Genomic DNA, 23,418 nt, shown 5'->3' with positions numbered 1-23,418 from the left:
ACAATAGGTCTTTCTATTTTTACTGCCTCTGGCTCTGGGGTGCAATCCAGACCTCTAGTTTGAATTTTTCTCATTTGGTGTCTACGCTTGTGACAAGGTGTTTGAGTAGAGTTACACAGTTCGAAACACATGCTTTCACAATACCTTTCTGAACAGGGGTCCAACTTAAATATCTGTATTAGGAAGCTGGCTTCATCATGTATTTGACAAAGACAGATATTCTCCCCTCCATTGATTTCAGTTAAATAGTTGAAGTGAGATATAACAAATATGTCCTGTGAAATAGCAACCCAAAAGCCTCTCTCCATCCACAGAAAAGCCACGAAGAGCTAGACCAGAAGAAATAGTGATGAAGCTTCTCTGGACAGTTTCTTCTCTGATTTATTTATACAGAATTCCTTCCCTTTCACCAAACCTGTGTTATGTACCCAAAGACATTCTTACCAAGAGCTCAGCATTTACTAACTGCTGGCTTTAAACATAGTAGAGGAAACTGTGTGGCAGGCCCTGGTCTCCATCAAGTTTCTGAATGACGGGCAGTCTCAGCCTTCCACATGTTCACACTACTTTTTGTCAAAAAAATGGCCTCTGATTTCTGCAAAGACAAAAATGTTTCGTGCTGAGAAAAAGGAAACCTGACTCTGCAACCTACTGCATAGGGCACATATTTACAAGGGAGGAGTTTTTGTCTCCACTTCTGAATTTTACCTATTTCAATACAAAGTGGGGGAGAAGGACTTCAATTTCTGTAAGGTGAATGCCTCAGCCAGCAGGGGAAACAACCAGCGGCCTCCTCTACAGCTTAACTATTTTATGGTGCAACATTTTTAACTTCACATTAAATAAAGCACCATGATTGTAATTTAGAAAGAAAAACAGAAATAAAAAGGCTATTGAAGTGCCACATGAGTGAGTTAGTAGTAGAATGAGTTAACAGTATTGTAAGAACTCTGGCTTCTGGAATTTCCTGAGTTTTGAGTGCCTGACTTTATGACTTGGTACTGCACCAAAATTAAAAATTTCTTTATAAAGAAAGGAGGGAACAAAACCCAATATATTTTGTTTGGGATTTTTCTTCACGCTTTTGACTTCTTCAGCACATCTTATAAATTGCCTAAGCACAACCTTACACCTCTTTGTCTAACATCAGCTAAAGGGAGAGATAAAGTTAATAAACAGGCCTCAGCAAATCTGTCATACACATTATTGCAGAGCACAGTGTGCTCCAGCTAGCTAGACCCACAACTTTTCACCTACTTTCCATCTACTGCTATCTCTATTCCTCACAAATTAGGGCATGATAATCTGGTCCCTAAACCTTAGTAGCTCCTTGCTCCCATAAAATTAAGACTTAAGTAAAAAATGCCTTTAAAAATGACACGTAAAAGTGGATGTATGGCTTTGCAAATCTAGACAAGGAATTTATACTTGCTGTATTTACCTTCCCACTCACTCTTGCTCTTCTTGTGTGTTTACACACAAGCTTTTCACAGTAACAGCTCTGTGCACACTTCTGATCAAGGCTACTTTTAAATTGGTCCAGGTGTCATAATCTCCTCAAACTCAAGCCCTATCAGCTGTCTACCTGATTCTAGCAGTTTTCTGGACTTTCAAAATACTGAGAGGAAATGCATGCAAGCCTCAAGTACTGTTGTTTATTCCTCTGCTTAACAAGAAGTGAGTCCAATGCAGACTGCTACATTGCAAGGAAAAAAAAAAGAAAGCTTTTTTTTTTTAGTTTATGGCCACACAAACACTGGTTGGGTTACACCATCTGGTCTCATCACGGATAATGTCAGTGTGAACACAGATTATGTGCTTCTCATGCACCTTATAAAAAGGACCTTCAGCTGCTGTAGCTCAACAATGAGTCAGGGACACAATCAGAAGGGAACTGGCATTGTATTTTTTTTTAATGGATTAATTAAGAGCACAACACTGCTTGCCCTCCTTAATTACTTTTATATTTTTATTTTTTTACTTTATTAATGGCTTCTGTTGAACCTCATGCATATACAGCTCAGATAAACAAAGAAAACATCATTTCAACTGCTGTTTCCATATACATGCAAGGCAAGCTGCATGTAAACCATTAAGCCGGTTTAAAAGGTGTTCGGAGGCTTCTCTCCTTGAATAGCATCAGACTCCTCACAGCAGTACTGTGTGATCCTTGAATGTGCTTTGTTTTACTGACACAGAAGACATAAGCCAGTCTAGAAAGTGGTCTTAGAATCTGTTTATTGTGCAGGTCCCACATAAAGATATGAAATATACCTGATGCATGATATGAGAGCAAATAGGAAATGAAAACCAGAAGACTGCTTGTGTATCCAACTGAAAGAGTATACAGAGCTACCAGAGCAAACAAAATAAGCCAGCCTGAAAAGAAACTTTACAAGCACAAAAGCTATCCTGCACAAAGAGCCAAATACAGCATATGTGCTTCTAAATCTCATCCTATTTTGAGGAATTTAATCATGGATAAGCCTTTTGCTGCCACCTGTACAGAAAACAGTGTTGTACGGAGTACTTCAGGGCAGTGAAAATAAGTGGCATATGAAACATTTGAACTAACAGACATGAATCAAACCAGGAATCCCAACTTTTCTGCTGTGAAAGTTTTACTCGTTCATTCCTGCAGATGACACGTTTAATTGTTGTTCGGTAACATTCATTTTCAGGTGAAATATTATTTCAACTTCAGCCTCTTATTTATCCAGAGTAGAAGCTACACAACCGTAAGTGACAGGTATCAGAGAACCAACCTGTGGTAGACCAGAGCAGTTCTTTCAAGAGCTCTTGAGAAACTGCTAGTCTGATGGGAGTGCTCACATCCCTCTTATGCTGAGATCACAAACTTTTTGTTTGTGAAAACTAGTGCTTTCCTGCCTCAGAGGCGCCGGAGCAGAGCCCTGGAGGACCACTGACATCTGGTGGTCACTTCACTCCTTCCAACAGCACCTGCACCTCCCGGCAGGAAACAAGCACGAGCTGAAGTGCAGAAATCACTGAGGTTTGGGGAGAAGTAAAACGGTTTCCTCAGTAATTAGCCTGTATCACAGCGCACAGGTCTGCTAGTGTGAACTAAGCCAGCAATATAAGTGTTCTTATCTGCAATTAACACATTAAAAAAAAAAAAAGAGGAAAAGGAAAAAATAAAATATAAATTAATTCTAAAGAAAGCTAAGTCATATATACTTAATTTTACTGTGACTTTCAGACATTCATCCAGAACACAAAAATCTTACTAAATTGTCATGAAAATTTTCAGCCCTTCCCAACTGCTTTCTTTGTCATGGTTCAAAGTCTATTTTCAGGTAAATGTAAATTTCTCATTGAAACAGGAGCTCAGTTCAAAACTAATAAAATTCACAGCATCTGCTGAGCAGTGGGAAGTAATCAAAATGTTTTTCTACACCTTTCCTACATGCTACAAGAGTGCAGTTTTGCAAAAAAGTCTGCAGTAAAAATCATCTGTCTTCAAACTGACCTATATTTTTCATTTACCACCAACATGACACCTCTCCATAAGTAAACAGATTGCTAAATTACAGCTTCACCTTCAATCTAGGCTACCTAACTAGACTGATAGTGAACTATTTCAAATTACTTTTACAAAATGCATTGTTGTGCATACATTTTCTAGCCGGCTGTGGCACGTTGGGGGCAAGCATTTCATAGAGGCACATGCAAATCTTAATGTAGACAAGAAGTGTGCAAAAAATACCCAGTGCTCAGAGTGAAAAAAGAACACTCTTACGGAGGCAATTATATCAAGCCACCCCAATGAAAGCAGCAAGCGTGCACCAAGATAGTTTGATTTGATTTGATTCTGCCAGAGTTTGCAGCTAAGCCCAAAAGGCTTTTGAAAGACAAGTGTCGGGTTTTTCACTCCCGCTTGTATTTCAGCAAAAGTCCAGTACCTGTTGCCCAGTGATGCCTCTGGAGAATTTCACTCATGTGGCCCACAACTCACTGATGTTCTTACCTGTCTTAAGTCTTTTCTTGTACTGCTGCATGAACATACAGTGACAAAAGTGGCTTCACAAGATTACTTTTGAACACATCCTAAAGGTCCAACGGCAAATCAATAGACATTAATCAGTAAAGAGAAACTAGCCCCTGTACACAACAGGCACAGAGCCGATGGTCCACTTAAATTCTACTCTGAGCATTTAAAGAGCTATTTTCAGTATTTTAACAATGCTGGTTTCTGCACAATAACGCATTTCACCTACAGTGAAAAGCTATCACATTGCTGCATATCTATTAAATTAAAGCATTATAATTAGGTCAGCTACTGGGTAAAGGAGACGATAACCACTTCAATAAAGCACTGTCACAGTTACAGGTCCTTGGCTGAAAAGAAAGTCTCTTCTTTCCTTTGTTGCCCCCTCAACATACATTTTTGAAAAATATCTCAGCATTACCAACCCAATTATACAACTGCAGGAGATGATTAGTGTGTGAAAATGTTCTAATTCACAGACATAATCTTTCATCTATGTTTATATTTTACTGGGGATATTTTCCTGGGGTGGAGAGATGCCTTCCACTCACCACCAGGGACAGACAGGTCTAAAAATAATTTTGCCTGGTTCTAATCGGTAACATCATGTTGGCAAACCTCTTCCGAAGACACAGGAAAGCAAGATAACCCATTCCCGCCAGGAGGCTGACCAGCAGGGTGGTGCCAAGAACCCTCGGAGCCCTTTTCTTGGCCACGCGGAATGCCGTTGGCAGAACAGCTGAGATTAATATATTGTTGACGTGTCCCAAAACTTTGTAAAATGCTTTTCTCTTCACAACACGCTCATAATAGGCTTCCAAGTTGGGCCGCTTTCCATTTCCCCAGTTTCTTCTTGCTAATCCCAGAAACTTCAGGCGATGTAATGTGACGGCAAGTGATACATCTGCCAGACTGAAGAAATCACCACAGAGCCAAGGCTGATTTCCATCTTCTAAGCAGAGATAAAACATAAAGAATTAGGAGCTAATGGAATACAAGCACACATGGAAGCTTCCATGCACTAATATTTAGTTTAGTGCTATTTCATATTCCATCTAATAAACACCACCAACACTTCAGCTAAGATATGACTTTAATCGATGAACATTTTAGTAATCCCTGTCCATTCTTTGCACAATATTGTAGTCTTAGGCTCAGCAGCTGGGACTACATTTGTTAAGGAAAAAAAGAGTGACATTCCAGGTTCATAAATTAAAGCTCACAGTAAACAGTTATTTTCCTCAACTACATTTCTCAAATCTGGATTAAATTAAACAGGACTGGAAAGGAGGAAGGCAGTTTAAATTTTAGTGAAAAGCTACCACTTGTCTGAAGAATTTATCATCTTGCCTATGTCACTCAGCTCTATGGCATTCACTCAAGAACTAAGTCCAGCTAAATTGCTGTAGGCTTTCAAGTCAAAACCAAACAGATCAGATGACTGATCTGCACCAAACACACCAGTTTAGTGAGAAGACAGAGCTTGTCTACCTCTCCTTCTTTTGTGACCATGGGGTTTTTACGATGAGATGTTAAGAAGTGACAGATATTCACACTGCCCACCACTAGTCATGAGCACAGATAGAGACCCCAGGTTCCCTCTACAGTTGAAGGAAAGAGATGAATCTTCCTGGGATGGCTCAGAGCAGTGTCAGTGATCTGAACGACCACCACGTGAAAGGGCTGACCTGAATTGACTACACTGAGAGCTTTCGAAACCCAGGATATGAAAACTAATAGTTACCATAGCTGTCAGCATGAGTATTCTGCTCTAGCCTAGTTCTCAAATAGGACTATGCTGTTCCCTTCTCATTTGTATCCTTTCGCAGTTCTTCCCACACAACAGGCATGCAAAAATGCTGGCACAAACATTCAGCAGCACCTCTCTGGAAACAGAAAAATTTAGCAATCTCCTTTCCAACACATTTGCCACCAGAGGAAAGCAACAGTTTGGCACATGGCTGGTACCAGTCCATTTTGACCAGTCAAACAGGTCTGGAAGAAAGGCCTCTCTAGAGAACAAGGGTATCCTAGGTTGATGAAAGCATACCTGGGGATTCATCTAGTCCATTAAGTAAGCAAGAAGATAGAAAGGAAGACCAAAGAAGCTATCCTTCATGAAAGATACCTGCAGTGGCAGCAGCAGTAATTCAGTGAGAGATTCGAGTAGTAGCAAGAGAAGCAGAAGCTACAAGTTTGACCAGGACCTGGAGAAGCACTGATCACAAAGCTCAAAAGTGGGAATACCTCAGACAAAATTCCAAGAGGCAGGCAACAGCCTCATGTTTTACAAAATCCTGTGATCCTGGCAGTTTTCATAAGGTCATCAAAATTGTAGCAGTTGAGTCCTTGGAAAGGTTACTTAGCAGAGAAAGCAAGGGGCTGTTGGCAATGGCGACAGATGTAGTTTGCTGAACAAAATCCTTTATGAGTAAAAATATTTTCTGTGACTCTTCCACTGTTGAGTCAGTAGAAAATTTAACCTAGATTTTCAATCACTGGTTCAAACCTATGGTTGTGATAGTAACCAGTAATTATTACAACAGCTCTTCACAGGACTAAATGCAAAAAGTTATTGATTTGAGCAGATGTAGTTGATATTGACTGATGCTTCATGCAGTTCCCAGTGAAGTCAGAGGAAGGACTCCTATTAGTACCACTGGGAGTTGAACCAGGCTCTGAATAAGCAGAAGACTAATCCCATTCAAACAGAATTTAGGATGATGACAAGGATGAGGCCTATGGGCAAAGATCCAGGGGAAGGTCATCAGGGCAGAAGTCCTGGTAGGAATATGTTACAGACCTGCCAGCCATGATGAAATGGCAGAAGAGGCATTCTGCAGGAGGCTGGCAGAAGTCTCAATTTCCAACCCCTGTACACATAGGGGACTTCAGCTTGCCAGATGTCTGCTGGAAATACAACACAGCAGAGAGAAGGTAGTCCAGGAGGTGCTCGGGGTGTGTGGAAGAGAACTTGCTCTCAACTGGTAGGTGAGCCTTCCAGGGTGGTGCCCTGTTGTTTGTGAACAGAGAAGGACTCATGGGTGATGTGGTCAGTGGCTGTCTTGGGCATGGCGACCACAAAATGACAAGAGTTTTCAGTTTTGAGTGAAGTAAGGAGAGGTGCCAGCAGAACTGCCATCTTGGACTTCTGGCGGGCAGACTTTGGCCTATTTAGGAGATTAACTGACAGAGTCCTTTGCAAGTCAGTCCTGAAGGGCAAAGCAGCCCAGGAAGGATGGACATGCTTTAAGGAGGAAATCTTAAGGGTACAGGAACAGGCTGTCCCCCTATGCTGGCAGGGAAAAAGACTGGCTTAGTTAAACAAGGAACTTAGGCTGGAACTCAGGGTAACAAAGATCATGTATCACCTCTGCAAGGAGGGAGGTAACTACAAGGATGTTGTGAGGTTATGCACAAGAAAATTATAAGGAAAGCCAAACTAGAACTTTATTTGGATGCTGCAGTTAAAGACAACAAAAGCAGTTTCTGTAAATACATTGGCAGCAAAAGGAGGGCTAAGGAGAGTCTCCATCCTTTGCTCAATGCAGGGGAAAACAGTGTCAGGGGATGACGAAAAGGCTGAGGTACTTAATGCCTTCTTTGCCTCAGCCTTCAATACAAAACAAGTTGTTCCCAGAACTGGAAGTTAGTGACGGGAAGCTAAGTGAAGCCCCTAAATCCAGGAGCAAATGGTTAGTGACCTGTTATGCCAGTTAGACACCCATGAGTCTATGGGCCCAGATGGGATGTGCCCAAGAGTAAGAAGGGAGCTGGCAAAAGCTTGTCAAACCACTTTCAATCTTTTACCAGCAGTTCTGGTTAACCAGAGAAGTCCCAGTTGACTGGAAATTAGTGAGCCTTCATCTACAAGAAGGGTCAGAAGGAGGATCTAGGAAACTACAGACCTATCATCCTGTCCTTGGTACTAGGGAAGGTCATGGAGCAGATCATCCTGAGTGCCATTACATGGCATTTGCAGGACAATCAAGGGAACAGGCCCAGCCAGCATGGGTTTACAAAAGGCAGGTCCTTTTGTAAGGTTTGACTAACCTGATCTCCTTCTATGACAATGTGACCCACACAGTGGATGAGGAAAAGGCTGTGGTTGTAGTCTACCTAGAAGTCAGTAAAGCCTTTGACACTCCCACAGTATTCTCCTGGAGAAACTGTCTGCTCATGGTTTGGATGGGTGCACTCTTCATTGAGTGAAAACTGGCTGGATGTCCAGGCTCAGAGAATGGAGGTGAATGGAGTTATATCCAGACAGCATCTGCTCACAAGTGGTGTTCTCCAGGGCTCAGTATTGGGGCTGGTTCTGTTTAACATCTTCATCAGTGACCTGGATGAGGGGATCCAGTGCACCTTGAGTCAGTTTGCAGACGACACCAAGTTAGGCAGCAGTGTTGATCTGCTGGAGGGTAGGAAGGCTCTACAGAGGGATCAGGACAAGCTGAATTGATGGGCTGAGGACAACTGCATGATATTCAACAAGTCCAAGTACTGGGTCCTGCACTTGGGTCGCAACAACCTCATGCAATGCTTCAGGCTTGGGGCAGAGTGGCATGAGAGCTGCTCAGCAGAAATGGCCTTGGTGTTCATGGCTGACCATGAGCCAGCAGCGTGCCTAGGTGGCCAAGAAGGCCACCTGTATCTTGGCCTGTATCCAGAACAGGACTAGTGAAGCCATTGTCCTGCTGCACTTGGCACTTGTGAGGCTGCATCTTGAGTACTGTGTTCAGTTCTGGGCCTCTCACTACAAGAACGACATTGAGGTGCTAGAGCAAGTCCAGAGAAGGGCAATGAAGCTGGTGAAGGCTCCGGAGCACAATTCTTATGAGGAGCAACTGAGGGAGTTGTGGTTGTTTAGTCTGGAGGAGACTGAAAGGAGTGAGTTGGAGGTCGGTCTCTTCTGCCACGTCTCAAGTAAAAGGAGGAGAGGAAATGGCCTTAAGTTGCACCACAGGAGGTTCAGATTAGATATTAGAAATGTTTTTTCACTGAGGGAGTGGTCAGGCATTGGAATAAGTTGCCCAGGACAGTGGTGGAGTTATTGTCTGTGGAAGTGTTCACGTGGCGTCAGGATGTGGCACTTGAGGATATGGTTTAGGAGTGATTATGGCAGTGCTACATTCACAGTTGGACTAGACAATCTTGAAGGTCTCTCTCAACCTTGATGATTCTGTGATTCTGTGAAAACTTGACTTTCATTTGGGTGGATGGCAGGTAAACAGGACCACTTTCCAAGAGGGTAAGGGAAGGGGCTTGCCTAACAGTTAAAGCAATTATCCAGATTGCTCATTCTGCATATACCACAAATATCAGGAGAGTATTTACACAAGATTGTAATAAATCTACGTTAAACATTAAGGTTGTGGATCATTATAGTTATACTGAGGCCTACAATTACAACTTCAACATTCTCTAGTTTAAATTTTTCTGATTTTGTTGATAAAATATTGAAAAATTGTGCAGCTAATTATACTCTGCTAAGAATGTGATCAAGCACTCTCACAAGACAGTGAGAACTCACTGACAGCAACAGTAAAGTAAGCTAGTATTTAAAACAGTATTGATCCCTTTTGTGATGTTAGATCAGTATATACTAAAAAAAACAAATCAGACACATTAAAAGCAGTTCTATAATGGTGCTGACAAGTTCACTCAGTCTCCTGAAACACAAGCATCAACAGGATTTAGCAATAATAATAGTTTACCTGGTGTTTCCTCATTTCGACGCTGCAATTCAGTCTCGACCTGATCCAAAACTTTTTCCAGTTCATCCAGAATTTTCTTTAGATATTTTATATTATCATGATCCAGTAGCTTAGACTAAATATATACACAAGTTAGTGTTTTAATCATCATACAGAGTTTGTATTTTTATCAGAGAATCTTTTACTTAAGATACTACAGTGTTTATTCATAAAATGTGATTATTTTCTCCACACAGTCAGCTGGATACCATTTGGATACTGGTGACAATTCAGATAACAGAAGAAAAACATTAGAAATGTTACATATCGAGGTTTGCCTCACCCTGCAGGGTGCTCAACAGCCCAACACCAGCACTGATGTGTACTTACCTTTGAAGTCAGTAGGACCAGTCCAGTACTTCAGCACACACTTGAAGTGTGTAGCTGATCTGGGGGGCAGACTGCTTCATGCCTTGAAGGGTTAAACCACTGCATGACACTACTGGTAATGACAGGTGAAACAAATGTTTACATTGTGACAAAAAAATCTAACACTAACAAGCTCATAATAAAGTGCGGGAATACAAAGAGCTTCCTTACTTTAAGGCGCTTCTGTTTCGCAATATAGGCATCTTGAAGGTCTGGATTTTCTTCTGCAAGTTTCCTCAATTCTGATTCTGTGTTACTTATTTGGCCTGATTGGAAAACAAAACAAAACAAAAACAAAGAAACAAAAAAAAAAAACAAACACAAAAAATACCACAAAAAAACCCAAACCAAACAAAAAAAAGGAATGACAAATATTAGATATCCAAACGTACTCACAATGCAATCCACAGGGACTGATCAATAGCCTGTGTACAAATATCACACTAAATGAGAAGTGGTACTTCAATACAGCATCAGCTCCAAGTCAGGACTTAAAAACATCATGTTTTGGAAAACTTAACTGCTGCTTAAATTGATCCCACCACACCTTTAGCTCATCAATTTGCAATATCCTCTATAGGTGCAAAAATGAGGAAATCTCATTAATACTTTTCTCTTATTCACAAAAAAGCATTTTGCTGCCAAAATATGTGCTAAATCCATAAAATTCTACTACAAATACATTAGGTCTCTGATGCTTTTGTACCTCAGTTCCTAACACATCTGTCATGCTGTGAAAGTGCAGCCAGGCCCACACAGATTTATTGAAGGTCACTCCAGGTTGCATGCATAATTTCAAAGAAAAAGCCTAAATACCACTGAATATGGTGTTTTCAGTTAGCTAAAATATTATAGCAAAGCATGTGATCCCTTTTGGAAATGTTCATTAAGGACTATGTGGATGTTCTAGAAAAGCATTCATTACATGACTTAAAGAAGGAATGATGTGAAAAGTTTAAGATAATTTTACTGGTTTCTACTACATGTGTATAGCCTTTTCTCTCCTTAAAATGGGACTTTGTTGTAAAATGCCATACTTACAGACCTAGATTACCAAAAGATAGTGAATAATAAGTCTTCTTCTAAAAATAAGTTTTTCTAGTAATAAACTGAGAACAAAAGAATAATTATAGAGCATGAATCACCTCTCACCGGTACTTCATAATTAAGTTTAGTTCCAATTAAGTCTTATAAATCAAACTGATAAAAATTCTTTCTAGAGAATAATGAACTCACTGTTTTATATATTCACTTCAACCTGATATGGCTGTGAGAGCCATCTTTCAGCATAGTATATGAAGAAATTGAAGGATGTAATCACACAACTAAGATCTTACATATGCAATTAATTATTTGCTTGGATCTGGTATGCATAAACATAATACAGAACTGGCTCATGCCTTATTACATCTAGCAGTCTGAAAAAGATTAGCTTTTCAAACCTGAAAACTAAACCATCAAGGAAAAGTTTGAACGTGCAAAGGAATTGTTTGGGAACATTCACAAGCTATTAAAAAAAATGTTTCAAATCAAAAAAGTAGGCTATGCTTTAAGTACAAAAAGGTAAGAAAACATCCCAATTTAGATGAGTGATAATTTTAGCTCTACCACTATGAACGTGTGCAAACTGACAACAATTTATACCAGCTAGAAGCTAGAGGGTAAGAATATATACAGTGAGAAATGCAGAAAACAATGTCATAAAGTGAACTATAATAAAAGCACTGACTATTAAGACATAAAACTAAAAAAAATATCAACAATGCCTATGACTAAAGCACAATTGCTCAATAAACAGTTAGCATTCACATTTGGGGAAAAAAAAAACCACTAAACCAGACAGTACACTGATGTAAGAGAATAATAAATTTCTTGGACAAATGGGAATTGCTTTAAGCTGAAGGAGGGCAAATTTAGATCAGATATTAAGAAAAAATTCTTTACTGTGAAGGGGGTGAAGCACCAGAATGGGTTGCCCAGAGAAGCTGTGCATGTTCCATCCCTGGAAGTCTCCAAGGCCAGGCTGGATATGCCTTGGAGCAGCCTGCTCTAGTGGATGGTGTCCCTGCCCATGGCAGCGGAGTTGTAACTAGATGATCTTTAAGGTCTCCCTTCCAACCCAGGCCATTCTATGATTCTGTGTTACTTCAGCTACGTAATTCATGCAACTATATGGAAAATTAACTGCCTGTCTTTACTTCTGACAACACAAAAGTGTGGCTAAGTTCTAATAAGAGAACTGACTTGCCAAAAATTTTAAGGGGGAGGATAACACAATTTGTTGGAAATAGAATTTCTCAAACACAGTATCACCTTTTATGATATCATGAATTTAGTAACAGTATAGTAGTATTGCATTTCAAAGTCTATGCAGTATTTGACTATGTTCTACGGATGATTCTAAGATATCATACAAAAAAATCAACACAATATAAACCACTGACACTCACAAAAAAATCAAAGATCTCAGGATATAATGTAAACAGGGAATCATCACCCAGTCATGTTGTCAGGATTTGATCCTTGTACTAGAACTACTTAGTTCATTTGTAATACTTAGAAGGAAACATAAAAACAATATTTAGAAGTTTACCATAGCACAAAAATTAACTCCACAGACACCTCAAAAACGACACTTCCTCTTTCCCATATTCAAATTATAAGAGACTACATAATCAATAAAAAGTATATGGACAAATCATCAATGACTGCAACTAAAATTCATAAGCTGTGCTCAATATCTTCTGCTTAAGGTGCATTTAAGAAGATGAATGTAATGCAAAAGCCTACTGATAGACAGTCAGAGCTATACCAGTACATACTACGAATTCTGCTGGTAGCATAGGCTGGAATCATGGAGTCCACTGTTAACTCCGGGTGCAGGATGCAGCCATGTGTGTAGGCATCCATAGGCAAGGAGTCTAAAAGCTCTCTATAGTGTTGCACCCTTGGATAATACATGCTCCCCTCTTCTGGCATTAATCTTGGTACTTCCTCTGCAATATAAAGTTAAAAATAAAGTTAAGAGAAGAAGAACCATGTAATTGATCAAAGCTCAGTGATGTTCAACTGGCACAGGTGACACAGCCACAGTTAAGAAAGCTTCACTTGCTCCCCACCGTAACTCAATAGTATTATTGCAGCTCAGAGAAATGTATATACACATACTTCATTCTCAAATGTTTTAATAATTCCAATTCCTATGCAGTAACCCACATAAACACATATTTAAGAGGTGTTCAAATCAGAAAACCGGATTCAGCATCTGTTATGTTCTTCTAGGAATGGGCAATCATGACACACAACCCTGCAGTGCTCCAACACTAGGGCACAGTTGAGGTTCCAGGAAATTGTTAAGGCTGAAACATTACTATTGTTGTAATGCTTGCAAAAATTACAGTATAGGAATCCTACTCAAAGCATGGTTAGAAATATTCCGCACACCACTGAGTTTTACCCTGTCCTCGATCTACCTGGGCCCTGACTCCTCCTTTTTTGATTAAAGCCAGCATTAAATACAAATTATGTTCTCTCAACAATCACGTTTTCTTCAGGCCTTAGAAATCGCAGCACTAAATCCCTGAAATACAAAATGCTGCCATCTTCACACCTATAAAAAATACAGCTTCCAAAATTGAAGGAGGTGGGTTTTTTTTAGCAATACAGACACAAAGAAATTCAAAAACCTGCACGTGATCACTTCTGAGGTTTCTCTTCCTACTTTTTTACCTTTTCACTCCATTTTGGCTCCAAAAATAATTTGCTTATTTTACTTTCATTTTTCCACCCAAGATTATTCTGGAATTAAGCATGTTTCTTCTTATCTTACAGAGAATCTGGACCTGCCTGACAACCATAGTCATGTAGCTTTGTTCAACACTTTATTTTTCATGGTAGTGTCATCGCAGGGTTAGCACAGCACAGTGCTGCTGCCACTCCTGCCTTTCCATCCTTCCTGAAGGGTTAAGGACGACAGTGGTAGGTTTTACTTGAAAGGGTCGAGAAACTGCTGGAAGGCCTTCAGTTCATTTTAAAGGAACGCGTTTTCAGCCCCCACGACCAACTATTAGGAGAGCCCATTTATTTGTGAGACTCTAAGCACTTCAGTCCTGAGTGAACCTCCCCGCAGCGATACAGAGCTGCCCCCAGCATTGCTGGCACGCTACGGGGCGAGGGGAAGGATCTCACACCGAAATGCCTGCGGGATTACCATCTACAAACGTCGCTTCCAGGTAATCAATAATCTGCGTTGCCTCACAAATGATGTTTTCCCCATGGATCAGGACAGGTACTTCTCCGGAGGAACTCAAGCGCATGAACCACGGTTCGTTGTGCTCGCTCAGCGGCAGGTTTACATCGTGCTCCTCGCACTTCAGCGCCTTCTCGGCTATTGCCAGCCGCACCTGCAAGGGCACCACGGCTCACCCCGGGGGCAGCAGTCCCCGCACGGCCGAACCCGGCTCGCCTTGGCCGCAGCCACGGGCGCTTCCTCCCTCCGTCCCCCCTACCCGGCTCCCCCGCGGGCGGGCAGGGGCTCTCGGCACGGCGGGAGGGGCGATCCGGGGCCCGCAGGCCGCCGCCCCGCGCCCCCGCCGCCCCCCTCACCTTCTGCGAGGAGAAGGACTGCGTCCAGTGGTACAGCACCAGCGGCGCCATGATAGGGTCGGTTGGCTCGGCTGGGCTCGGCTGGGCCCGGCTCGGCCCGCGGCGCCGGGCGGGGCGGAGGCTGCGCGGGCAGGAGCGGCGGCCGGGCCCGCCCCGCGCAGATCCGCTCCTGGAAATCAACAGAAGGGAATGCCCGGGGGATGCGGAGGACACCCCCTCTTCCCCCGCCGCACTGCTCGGAGAACGACCCTTCCTAAGGGGAAACCGCCCGCAAAGCCGTCTACAGCATCCCCTAGGGAAGCGCAGGAAGAGGGATGCGCAAGTGGAAAAGGTCACATGGCAGGATTTTCCCTTTTGCATTTATTTGTTTCTTTTCTTGAACGAGTGCTTCCACTATGAATTTCAGGGACATCTGCATCCATGTGCTTGGGGAAGAAAAAAAATACTACCGGAAGACATACTGAATGGGACCCTGTGGCCATAGATCCTCTACTGCGAAATAAGTCATAGCAAGAAGGAACACTAAACTAAACACTAAAGATTGAGAATAACGTCTTTTGCTTCCTGACGTGTTCTTTCAATCTCAAGAGAGAAGGTTTCTTAATTATTATTTTTTTCTAGACAAAATTATAAAATTGAACAGTTTTGCAAGTCTTTTTTCATTTCCCCTGTGTGAAGGTCCTTTTTGAAAAGTATTTGATAACAATAGCTTCCATCATCAGAAAATGCTTCCTTTGTATCTTACACTGGAGATAGTTTAGAAGATGCAGTTGCTGACAGTGTATCCATTAGACGCTATCAGCATCATCAGGGAGATTTTAGCAAACTAGAAAGCACGGTGGGATTACAAACTCCAGAATATTGTTCTCTTCATTCTGACTGCTCAATCCCCAGTAAAGGCAACTACTTCAGGCAAGCCTGATAACTCACTCCTATGTGCAATTTCTGTGTAACCGATGAACCCCACCAGTAGTATCCCAAAGACCTGAACCTAGTATGTTGAGAGAGACATCCCAATAACAAGTACATTTAAGTTTAAGGGAAATTTTTACTAACGTTAAGCAAGTGAAAGGATTTAAGTCACTGAAAGAGACAAGGTAATGGACAAATCTTATAAATAAAAAAGAGAAGAAACAAAAAGCCAGCTTCCAGCCCTGCACTGTTCATGTAAGTAGACCCAAGGGCAGCCCAATGCCTTCCCAGAGACTTCTCAGTGCTAGTCACAAACCAAAATAATCTCTTCAGAAGGTCAGGCATGACAAGAGGCTTCTCACAAATACCAGCTGACAGCAGTCAATGCGTTACTGATGGTAAATCCTACATTTTGGGGCATTTAATTTAATTGGAATTCTTCAGAAAGTTGGAGAATGTGCTTAGAATGGATAATAAGAATGCAGTTAATGGAATGAGATAAATACATTATAGCTGGATTTACTTCCCTTTAAGATACATGTCTAAGGTAAGAGTGCTGGAATATGCTCACATACACCAGGGCTTTAACCTGTGACTCACTGACACATGGATATTCTAATGGGTCCCTGCCTAGGTTGCTATACAGCAGTTCCTCACAGCTAGATCTTACAATAACTCAAGGCAAGAAACTGGGATTTATTTATTTATTTATTTATATGCACTAGACACTCTTTCAGGTTTCTGTTTTGCTATTTTTTTTTAATTTTGCCTTTAAATCAAAATGTCATTTTATCAGTCACCACATAGACCACTACTCCAATTCTCTTGTTCAGCTAATTAATTTAATATCACACATAGACTTCTGAATTATGTTTTGTTACCTGGTTTAGCTGCCTAGAAAGGCAACGAAAGGTATCTATATTATAGTACAATAAAGAAAAAAGGACCAATGCAAACAATATTTCCTACTTCAGACCTGTTCAGTAACAGAGCAGCTGCAATCATATTCAGATGTTTCTTCTTCCTGCAATCTAGTCATCTGTATTGCAGTGAAATACAGAAAGGACACTGACCAATTGGAGCAGGTTCTGAAGAGGGCCACCAAGACGATAAGGGTAATGGAGTACCTTTCCTATGAGGAAAGGCTAAGAGAATTGGGATTGTTCGGCCTGGAAAAGAGAAAACTTAGGGGTGACCTAATTGCAGCCTTCAGTACCTGAAGGGAACCTACAAGAAGGAAAGAGAGGGACTTTTCACAAGAGCGTGTAAGATATTTTACAATAGCCTGTAAGACTTTTTACAAGAGCTAGACAAGGGGGAATGGATTCAAACTGAGAGTAGGTTTAGATTAGCTATTACGAAAAAATTCCTTACTTTGATGGTAGTCAGGCACTGGAACAGGCTGCCCAGAGAAGCTGTGGATGCCCCATCCCTGCAGGTGTTCAAGGACAGGCTGGATGGAGCTCTGAGCAACCTGGTCTAGTAGTGGTGTCCCTGCTCACGTTAGTGGGGCTGGAACAAGACGATCTTTAAGGTCACTTCCAACCCAGGCCATTCTGTGATTCAGTGATAAATACCACCCGTATGTCCATACAGCTCAGCTGAAGGAGGGAGCGCCTGCCGCCGGGCTCCCCCCAGCCAGGCAGGCAGCTGTTCTCAAGCCTGACCACACGAGGCCTCCCTTTTCCAAATATACGATGCAAAGAACCTTCTCATTCCAGAGATTATGAAGAAGAAAAGGGGCTGATTCCTTATCTTTCGGGACGAGCACCCAGCCATCCCCCTATGTTTGTTCCCAAGCCCTTCTGCCTCCTCATACCTGAAGAAAAGCAAGCAGAAGGGCCAACCTATGAAAAAGCTCACTGCACCCTGGACAACCTTGTTCCACATGCATTTACACAAAGCTTTACACAACTGAAATTAAAGTCTCCATAAAGGCACCTTTAATGTGTATGTGTCATGAATACAAAAGCAGCACACAGCTGCAAATCTGACTGGCATCTTGCATCTGCAAGCAGCCCCCTAGCCCTGCCTGATAAAACATTTTTCCAATCACACTGATGTTCTTGCCCTATTTCTCTACATGGCTTCTCTGGGGTCTGTACACGATTACAAAATATATATATATACACAACCCCCTACAAGTGTCTTTTTAATTCACAAATTTTTACATCATGGAAAAAAATAACATTTACAGCTAATATTAATAACTGAACAGTACAAAATCAACTTGATAAACAGCTGTGTAAATTGGGTCAAACATCTGGAAATCAGTATTCTGGTAATCAGTTTCCTTCTTTACTTCACCTTGCACTCCATGATATTGACAAGAAACATCTAGGCCAGATGTGTCATTAAAGTGATTGATGCAAGTAAAAAATTACTATTTATTTCTAAACAGATTTTGCTGTGCATATTGAAAACCAAGTTTGATTAGATTACAGGGGCAAAAAAAATCTTTTTGCTTTTCTCTATGCAGCCAGAGCCATTATAGCTAAAAATTAACTGGATTCTGTTTATGCATCATTAACAGATGCATTGGTTCAGTTCCAAGTGCAGAACTGACCTAATTGACAGTGATGCAGGAGTTAATACTGGTTAGGAAAGTAAGACAGGTTCTGTTCTGGACCTTCTGTCATCAATAGTTATTGACTAAATTCCAGTGGCAGATGCTGCATTACTGTTGATGACATGAGTCAAAAGAACTTAGCATTGAATTCAGATACACAGCTGAGACTTAATATTGACACAAGAACTGTCTTTAATGTGACTGATGAATTAGATATGCAACTACTTAGAAACAGTGAGAGCAAAGATACATCTTGATAGTCCCAGCTGAGACTGTCTGTGCCCTAATTTAACTGCATAAAACCATGGAGGGATGGCAATTCTAGATAACTGATGCATATTCTCGAGAAATATAATTAATAACCATTTTACATCCAACAAAATCAACTTATAACAGAATTTATTTAGTCATTTTCAAAGTTACTTAACGTATCATACTAGGTTTTATTCTGGGATTTCATCCCAAAATTCTTTCACGTTTTGTCTAAATACTATAGTCCAACCTGTTCCATGCAGGAGTTTCATATATAAACACTGCTTAATAATTAATTTTTCTACATAAAATTCTTAGAAGTTTTATAGTAAGTCTACTTCAAAATAGTTATTAGTGATTACAATATAACAAAAATATTCATTGTTCTAATGCTATATAAACTTCCATAGTTTTGATGACTGGAATGAATTTTCCTGAAATATAAGGCTTTTAAATCAAACACAGAAAGATACTTAATGTATTTACATAAGGTGAAAAAGGTGCAATTTCTTAGCTGTCAACCTTAAAATCTATATATTAACATTAAAGCTTTATCCAATCTATCACTCCTCAAGCTTTTATAGAAACAACATCTTCATTATAAATCTAACATATCAGCCTAATTCAAAAGAACTAAATCATGTTTTTATAAACTTATCCATGTCTGCTGTCTCTGTGCACAGGTGTAATATGCTGGCTCACAAACTCAGACCATTGCTGAGCTTTTAGGAACAATTCTGTATCATCATCTGTATCATCACTTCACATGCTTCATCTTCCCACGCATTAACTTAGATGAGTAACCCACGACTGAAAATTCTATTAAAAGGTTCTCCTGTGCTCTGTACCTCTGTGCATAGCATCCAGGTGTTGATATTTTTATACTGGTTTTAATCTAACAGTGATGACATTTTGTTTGCACAGGACTGTCTGGCACACTGGGTTTTGGCTGCCCATTAGAATTCACATATTACCACAACACAAAAAATGAATGTTAAAAATAGTACCTTCCATTGCCTGTGGCCACAACCAGAGTGTACAACTTTGAGCTAGTAAAAAAGATTAGACAGATGCTGAAACAAAGTCCACCAAAGTTAGAGGGGTGATTTGTAGTGACTTCAGTGGGTCCTCTCTCAGTTCTTAAGCAGGTTCAAATTCTACATCGCACTGCAAAATATAAATATCTAGTAACTGGGATGACAACCAAACACAGAAAGACTTAAGGAAATTTAAGGGGTTAAGTACAATTTTGTAAATGTCCTTTGAAGTCTCATGCAGTATTTTCTCTGACTGGAAAACAATTTTAAAAGATCCTTCCTGAAAAATTATAGAAATCAGATTCTTACCATCCCTAAAACAAACCTAAAGTTTAATAATTTTCAAAAATTTCTAAAAATCTTTGAAAACATTGTGAAAACTTTAAGTTAATTTGCAAGTAAGTTTAAACTAAACTAAAACTAATCTTGTTCCAGCCAACTTTAAAGCATAATCATGCACTTCCAAACATTTTCATTGACAAGTAAAAAAAATAGCTGCCACTAAGGAAGCATTAATCATTAAAACAACACAAAAATATAGTTCTCATTTAAATAAGGAAATTGTTATTTCTTCAGCCTTAATTCTTGATGTTTGCTCATTACCTTTCTGCAAGCTGGACTAAATAACCAAACACGAACAGGCAAAATATTTCAATTAGCTTCCCTGAAATCTCACTTCATGAGATAGTCAGAAAAATAAAAGTGCTTTGAAAAGCTTAGGTCACCCCCCTGTCCCAGAGCACTCTGTGCCAGCACAGCAGCAGGGATGAAGGTTGTTCTATCCTGGCCTATCTGCAGGCTCCACACCACCCCAGAAAAATCATGGGGACTGACTTGGTAACCCAGCTCACGTAGTCTCAGGGAGGGATGGGGGCCTTAAGTGTGGGTAGAATATTTTCTCTTGCTAACATCTTTTTCCCCAATCTAAATCACCTAATTTATGCATGAGTATTGCATTGTCTTTTCAAAGAATAGTACAGCAGAAACAAAAAGGAATTTATAGTGGTCCATTATGATATATCAATTTATTGTATTTACTGAATTTTGAAAAACTGAAGAAATTTTCAATAAGTTCCACTTCTCACAACATCTGTATAAGCCAACTGGAATTTTCATTCCTCATATTTCCCAGTGGAGGGCCCTCCATATGCATGATTTCCGGTACCAGCTCTCATTTCTACGCTTCACAAAGGGAGACTCAGCGTTTCTGTTACACAACTTCCATCCTCCCCAGACAGACATCAGGATACTATTTTATTAGGTCTTCAGACAGATTTAAACAACTTCTCCTGCTTTTCTTCAAATTAACAAAATTGTGTTTGATTGATAATTGTTCTTTGAGTTTTCCAGCCTCTTGGCATGTGTTGATGAAAAAGCCCAAAAGAACTGGACTGTTAGTTGACAACAATTCATAACTCCCTAATTTGAGTTCTGACCCAAAGAGACTCCACTTTAAATTACTATTTTATTCTCTACTCTTCTTTCTCAACCATGGTATAGGTGTTTAAGAGTAAATCACTATTTATGGTTTAGGTGTCCTGAATACCAAGAATGGTCAAACTCCCTTGTTTCGGAGAAAAAAGTATGTTGTGGCACCCAGGTATTTCAAATGAAGTTAACTCCAACACAAGTAATGATAATTTAAGAAACTGAGATTCTTTGACTTGATTGTTACAAACTATCTGTGCCACTTAAAACCTTAAATTTTCAATGCTTGAAATAACAGCAGAATGTAAAACAGCTGCGCAAATTCATTATCAAATATCATGCAAACACAACATTCACCTAACTCCCCCTGTAAGCAAGACCTTCATTTGTGAAAGTATAAATAGGACAAGATACAGTTTTGGGCAGCAATAGATCTGGGCACCGAATTGCTGTCTATGTTCTTTTGGCACTGACTGAAACATGCTGGCATGATTTTTTCTCAACTGCATAACGTCACTCACAAATAGAGAACAAATTCCAGAGCTACTGCTCTGAAAGCATACTTCTCTCTTCACATTTAAAGAAATGTCAATGAGATTTTCTAAAGAAAAAGAGGCAGTATATTAGTGCCAGCTGAAGGCAGTAATACTTGCTATTTGACATTTACTGAGTTATCTGAGAAAAAAAAAAAAAACACTATACAGAGAAAGGGATGAATTTAAATCCCGTGTGTGTAACTGATACAAATGAAAGTATGAAGTTGTCTCCATGCCCTGTGCAAGTGCAAGGGAGAAGTGAGGGCAGCAGGCGATGGTATGTGTCTGAAATAACAAACCCTTTCCACTAACACCCTGGCTAATGCACCGGTGTGGAGGCAAAGCCAGAGGAGAGAAGCTGCAGAAGCTGAAGGGAGCTTTTCAAATTTTACAGAGATGCGCAAACTGGAGTGGGAGTGGAGGAGGACGCAATGCCTTGGCTTAATTCCTGTAGCGTCCTGTCAACAGGACGTAGGTCAGAACACAAAAGCAGTATTTGACCGGTGTGTTACAGTCCTCAGAGCAAAATAAAAGCATTATAAAAGCTTAGAAGCTATATTAATACAAGTTAATATGAACAGAGCTTAGGGACAAGGAAGTGAGAACATTCTCTTGGCCCAGAGGGGATAATCTATCTTTTCAAGATGAAGAAATTAGCAGGTTTTTTTCTTGGCCTTGAATAATTAAATTTTTCCCTCTTACATGTTAGATAGGCCACTGCCACAGACCTTCAAGGCTATCTTACTTTATTTCAATATACTGCACAAAGTGAGAAATAACTGGAACTGGAAAAAAACTTTTTAAATCTCAGCCTCTCTCTGACTTCACTTTACAATACATTTGTATCTTGGTGCAGTGTTTTAATACTGTGATTAAATTTGTATTCCCCCTAAACTGCATTTTGTTTGAACTCCCTGGCTTGTGATCCCGTTTCCCCTGGTTTTCTTGATGTCAGCTTCTTCACTGCCGGCAGAAGATCCCTCCGAACCGCAGCTGCATTTGTAAATGTTTCATCAAAGGCTCTGAACGTCTGGTAACCAGCAGACCTGGTGGGTGCTACGAATGTGATCTGGGTCTATCTCGGGGAAGAACAGCATGACCATATTTACTGCTGATGCTATTCTGGGGGCTGTATGACGTGCTTCTCCCCTCTGGCTGAGCAACACTTGCCCATTTGTCTTTCAACACTCACTCCAAGCATGACAGGATAAAATAAAACAAAATTTACTGGTAGCAAGCTTACTTGCATATTGAAGACTTCCATTTTAACAACCTGATCACGCAAACACACAGTCTTATTTCAATAACCACGTTAAACAATTTGTACTCTAGGTAGATCAGATTCCTAGGTTACATTAAAAGAAAATAAGCTAAATAAAAACTACCTCATAAAATAATTCAAATTAGCATGGGGGCACAAGTTTATTTGTCCCCATAAATGAAATCTTAACTAAGGATGGTGGCAACGCAGTAGTTACAGATCTGCACAACACCTCCAAATGTGGACATCATCTGTGTCTCCCAAAAACTGTGAAAATAGGTGGGAAAATACTGCACTTCTTGAAGCAATCATGCACATAGGATCACCTCTTCCAAAATCAGGCAAGTAGTTTACAAACTGAAACTCACTCAGTAGCCAGCAGAATGAGCCAGGCACTTCCAGTGATTGATTAAACCCAACCTAGCGCAAGATCTGTGCAAGACTTTGTAAGAGAAAGGAAAAAAAAAATGAAAAAAAAATGAAAAACCCCACAAAATTTCAGATTAAAATCACATGCACATTTTCACACTTCAAGTGTTATCATTTTGCCAATATTAATTTTTTTTTTAAATCTATGTATATGCCACTGATACTGTATGGCACAGAAAAGATCACTTTTTTCTTCTATTAAGCCTATACAAATAAATCTTCAGCACTAAAACTGGATACTGAAATTTTGAGTAG

At 40.3% G+C, this 23,418-nt stretch overlaps 1 protein-coding gene across 2 annotated transcripts in view; it reads right to left on the bottom strand.

The window, feature by feature from the left end:
* Window positions 1-3,217: 3,217 nt before the first annotated feature.
* The window catches only part of GDAP1 (ganglioside induced differentiation associated protein 1), a 31,096-nt gene continuing 10,895 nt past the window's right edge, over window positions 3,218-23,418 (bottom strand). Inside the window, exons 1-6 of one of the 2 annotated variants that reach the window (XM_017812450.1) lie at window positions 14,740-14,849; window positions 14,345-14,537; window positions 12,957-13,130; window positions 10,306-10,400; window positions 9,727-9,841; window positions 3,218-4,961 (exon numbers count right to left, since the gene is read on the bottom strand). In XM_017812450.1, coding sequence (XP_017667939.1) covers window positions 4,579-4,961; window positions 9,727-9,841; window positions 10,306-10,400; window positions 12,957-13,130; window positions 14,345-14,537; window positions 14,740-14,790 — 1,011 coding nt within the window. In that variant the 5' untranslated portion in view covers window positions 14,791-14,849 and the 3' untranslated portion in view covers window positions 3,218-4,578. Of the gene's footprint in view, window positions 4,962-9,726; window positions 9,842-10,305; window positions 10,401-12,956; window positions 13,131-14,344; window positions 14,538-14,739; window positions 14,850-23,418 lie in introns of those variants that run through there. The other variant, XM_017812451.1, reaches the window with a different exon arrangement.

This window comes from Lepidothrix coronata, unplaced genomic scaffold, assembly GCF_001604755.1.
Source record: "Lepidothrix coronata isolate B3197 unplaced genomic scaffold, Lepidothrix_coronata-1.0 Scaffold36, whole genome shotgun sequence".
In the NCBI taxonomy this organism is placed as follows: Eukaryota; Metazoa; Chordata; class Aves; order Passeriformes; family Pipridae; genus Lepidothrix; species Lepidothrix coronata.
The sequence above is the reverse complement of the archived record's forward strand: the minus strand, read 5'-3'. Positions and strand labels throughout refer to the sequence as shown.